The sequence below is a fragment of the Halyomorpha halys genome, unplaced genomic scaffold (assembly GCF_000696795.3).
Source record: "Halyomorpha halys isolate HHAL.00 unplaced genomic scaffold, Hhal_1.1 Scaffold897.1, whole genome shotgun sequence".
Taxonomy (NCBI): domain Eukaryota; kingdom Metazoa; phylum Arthropoda; class Insecta; order Hemiptera; family Pentatomidae; genus Halyomorpha; species Halyomorpha halys.
In genome coordinates, this window is record NW_027114341.1 from 10,516 (window position 1) to 11,632 (window position 1,117).

The 1,117-nt window shown below is 23.8% G+C and overlaps 1 protein-coding gene across 2 annotated transcripts in view; it reads right to left on the reverse strand.

Annotated features, from left to right (window-relative positions):
- The window catches only part of LOC106686912 (trehalase), a gene marked incomplete in the record, with an annotated part of 10,627 nt that overhangs the window by 3,610 nt on the left and 5,900 nt on the right, over positions 1 to 1,117 (reverse strand). For both annotated transcript variants that reach the window (XM_067051547.1, XM_067051546.1), the window contains 1 exon segment: positions 714 to 877. In XM_067051547.1, coding sequence (XP_066907648.1) covers positions 714 to 877 — 164 coding nt within the window.

Sequence of the window (1,117 nt, forward strand, 5' to 3'; positions counted from 1 at the left end):
ATACACTTTTTTATATTTTTTATGATTTAGAAATAACTGTTTAATTATTTATTAGGAAAAATAAAAAATAAATAATTTGTTGTATTATTAAATTATATTAAGATGTTACAGTAAGCATTGGGAATTTACCTATTTATCTTTATGCTTTCATTGTCATTCAATACTAACATGAAATGGGCCAAACTCTATGTCTAAAAGATGTATATATTAGCCAATAAACTATCTATCTATCTAGTTTTAATGATATATTAAAACGAGTGATACACAATGTTTTCTCCTTCTTTTGTTTAATCGTAGAAAAAAACCCTAAAAAGAAGATCAAGTACCTGATCTGGAAGGTATCAAAGAATGTAAAAACTTAGAATTAAATTAATGTACTGTTTAAAGAAAATTAAAATAAAATATGTATATTTTAGGACTTTAAGGATATTCACAAACAAAATGTTTTGTGATATTTTTTTGAAGAAGGAGATGATCTGGGTGGCAATCAGAAAAAACAACTAATAAATAGTGTAACCTATTTATTAGGTGCCAGTTGATATACTACAGCTTTTATACTTATTTTATTTTTTATTTATATCATTTTATTTTATTTTATTTCTTATCCATGTTGGCCTTTAATGGTTTCAGGGTAAAAGAGATGAATTATAAAATGATTAGTTCATTTTAAATATAAACAATGGCTATGTATTCTGAATAAGATTTTAATTTACCTCAATATTGTTTCTTAGAAATTCTAAATCTTTAGTGTGATTATAAAAAGATTCCATCATCATTGGAAGCAAAGGTGGCTGACTTCTGCCTTTAAAATAAATTCTTGTGCCCGTTGGTACATAATTATATTTCGAAACAAGATAGATAAAATTCTTAATTATATCTGTGGAAATTTTGTTTTCTTTAGTTCTGTTGCAAATTTTCTATTAATATGAGAAATATAAAATTGAAATAAAATGAAAATTATTGATGAAGTATAAGTTTTAAAACCAGCGGTATATCAGTTAACCAACATACACATACAGTATCTATATCTAAATAATGTTTTGGTAAATCTATTTGAAAGTTAAATAAAATATTATTCTGCTGGCTTTTTTGTCTAATTCAATTTATATGCACTTTT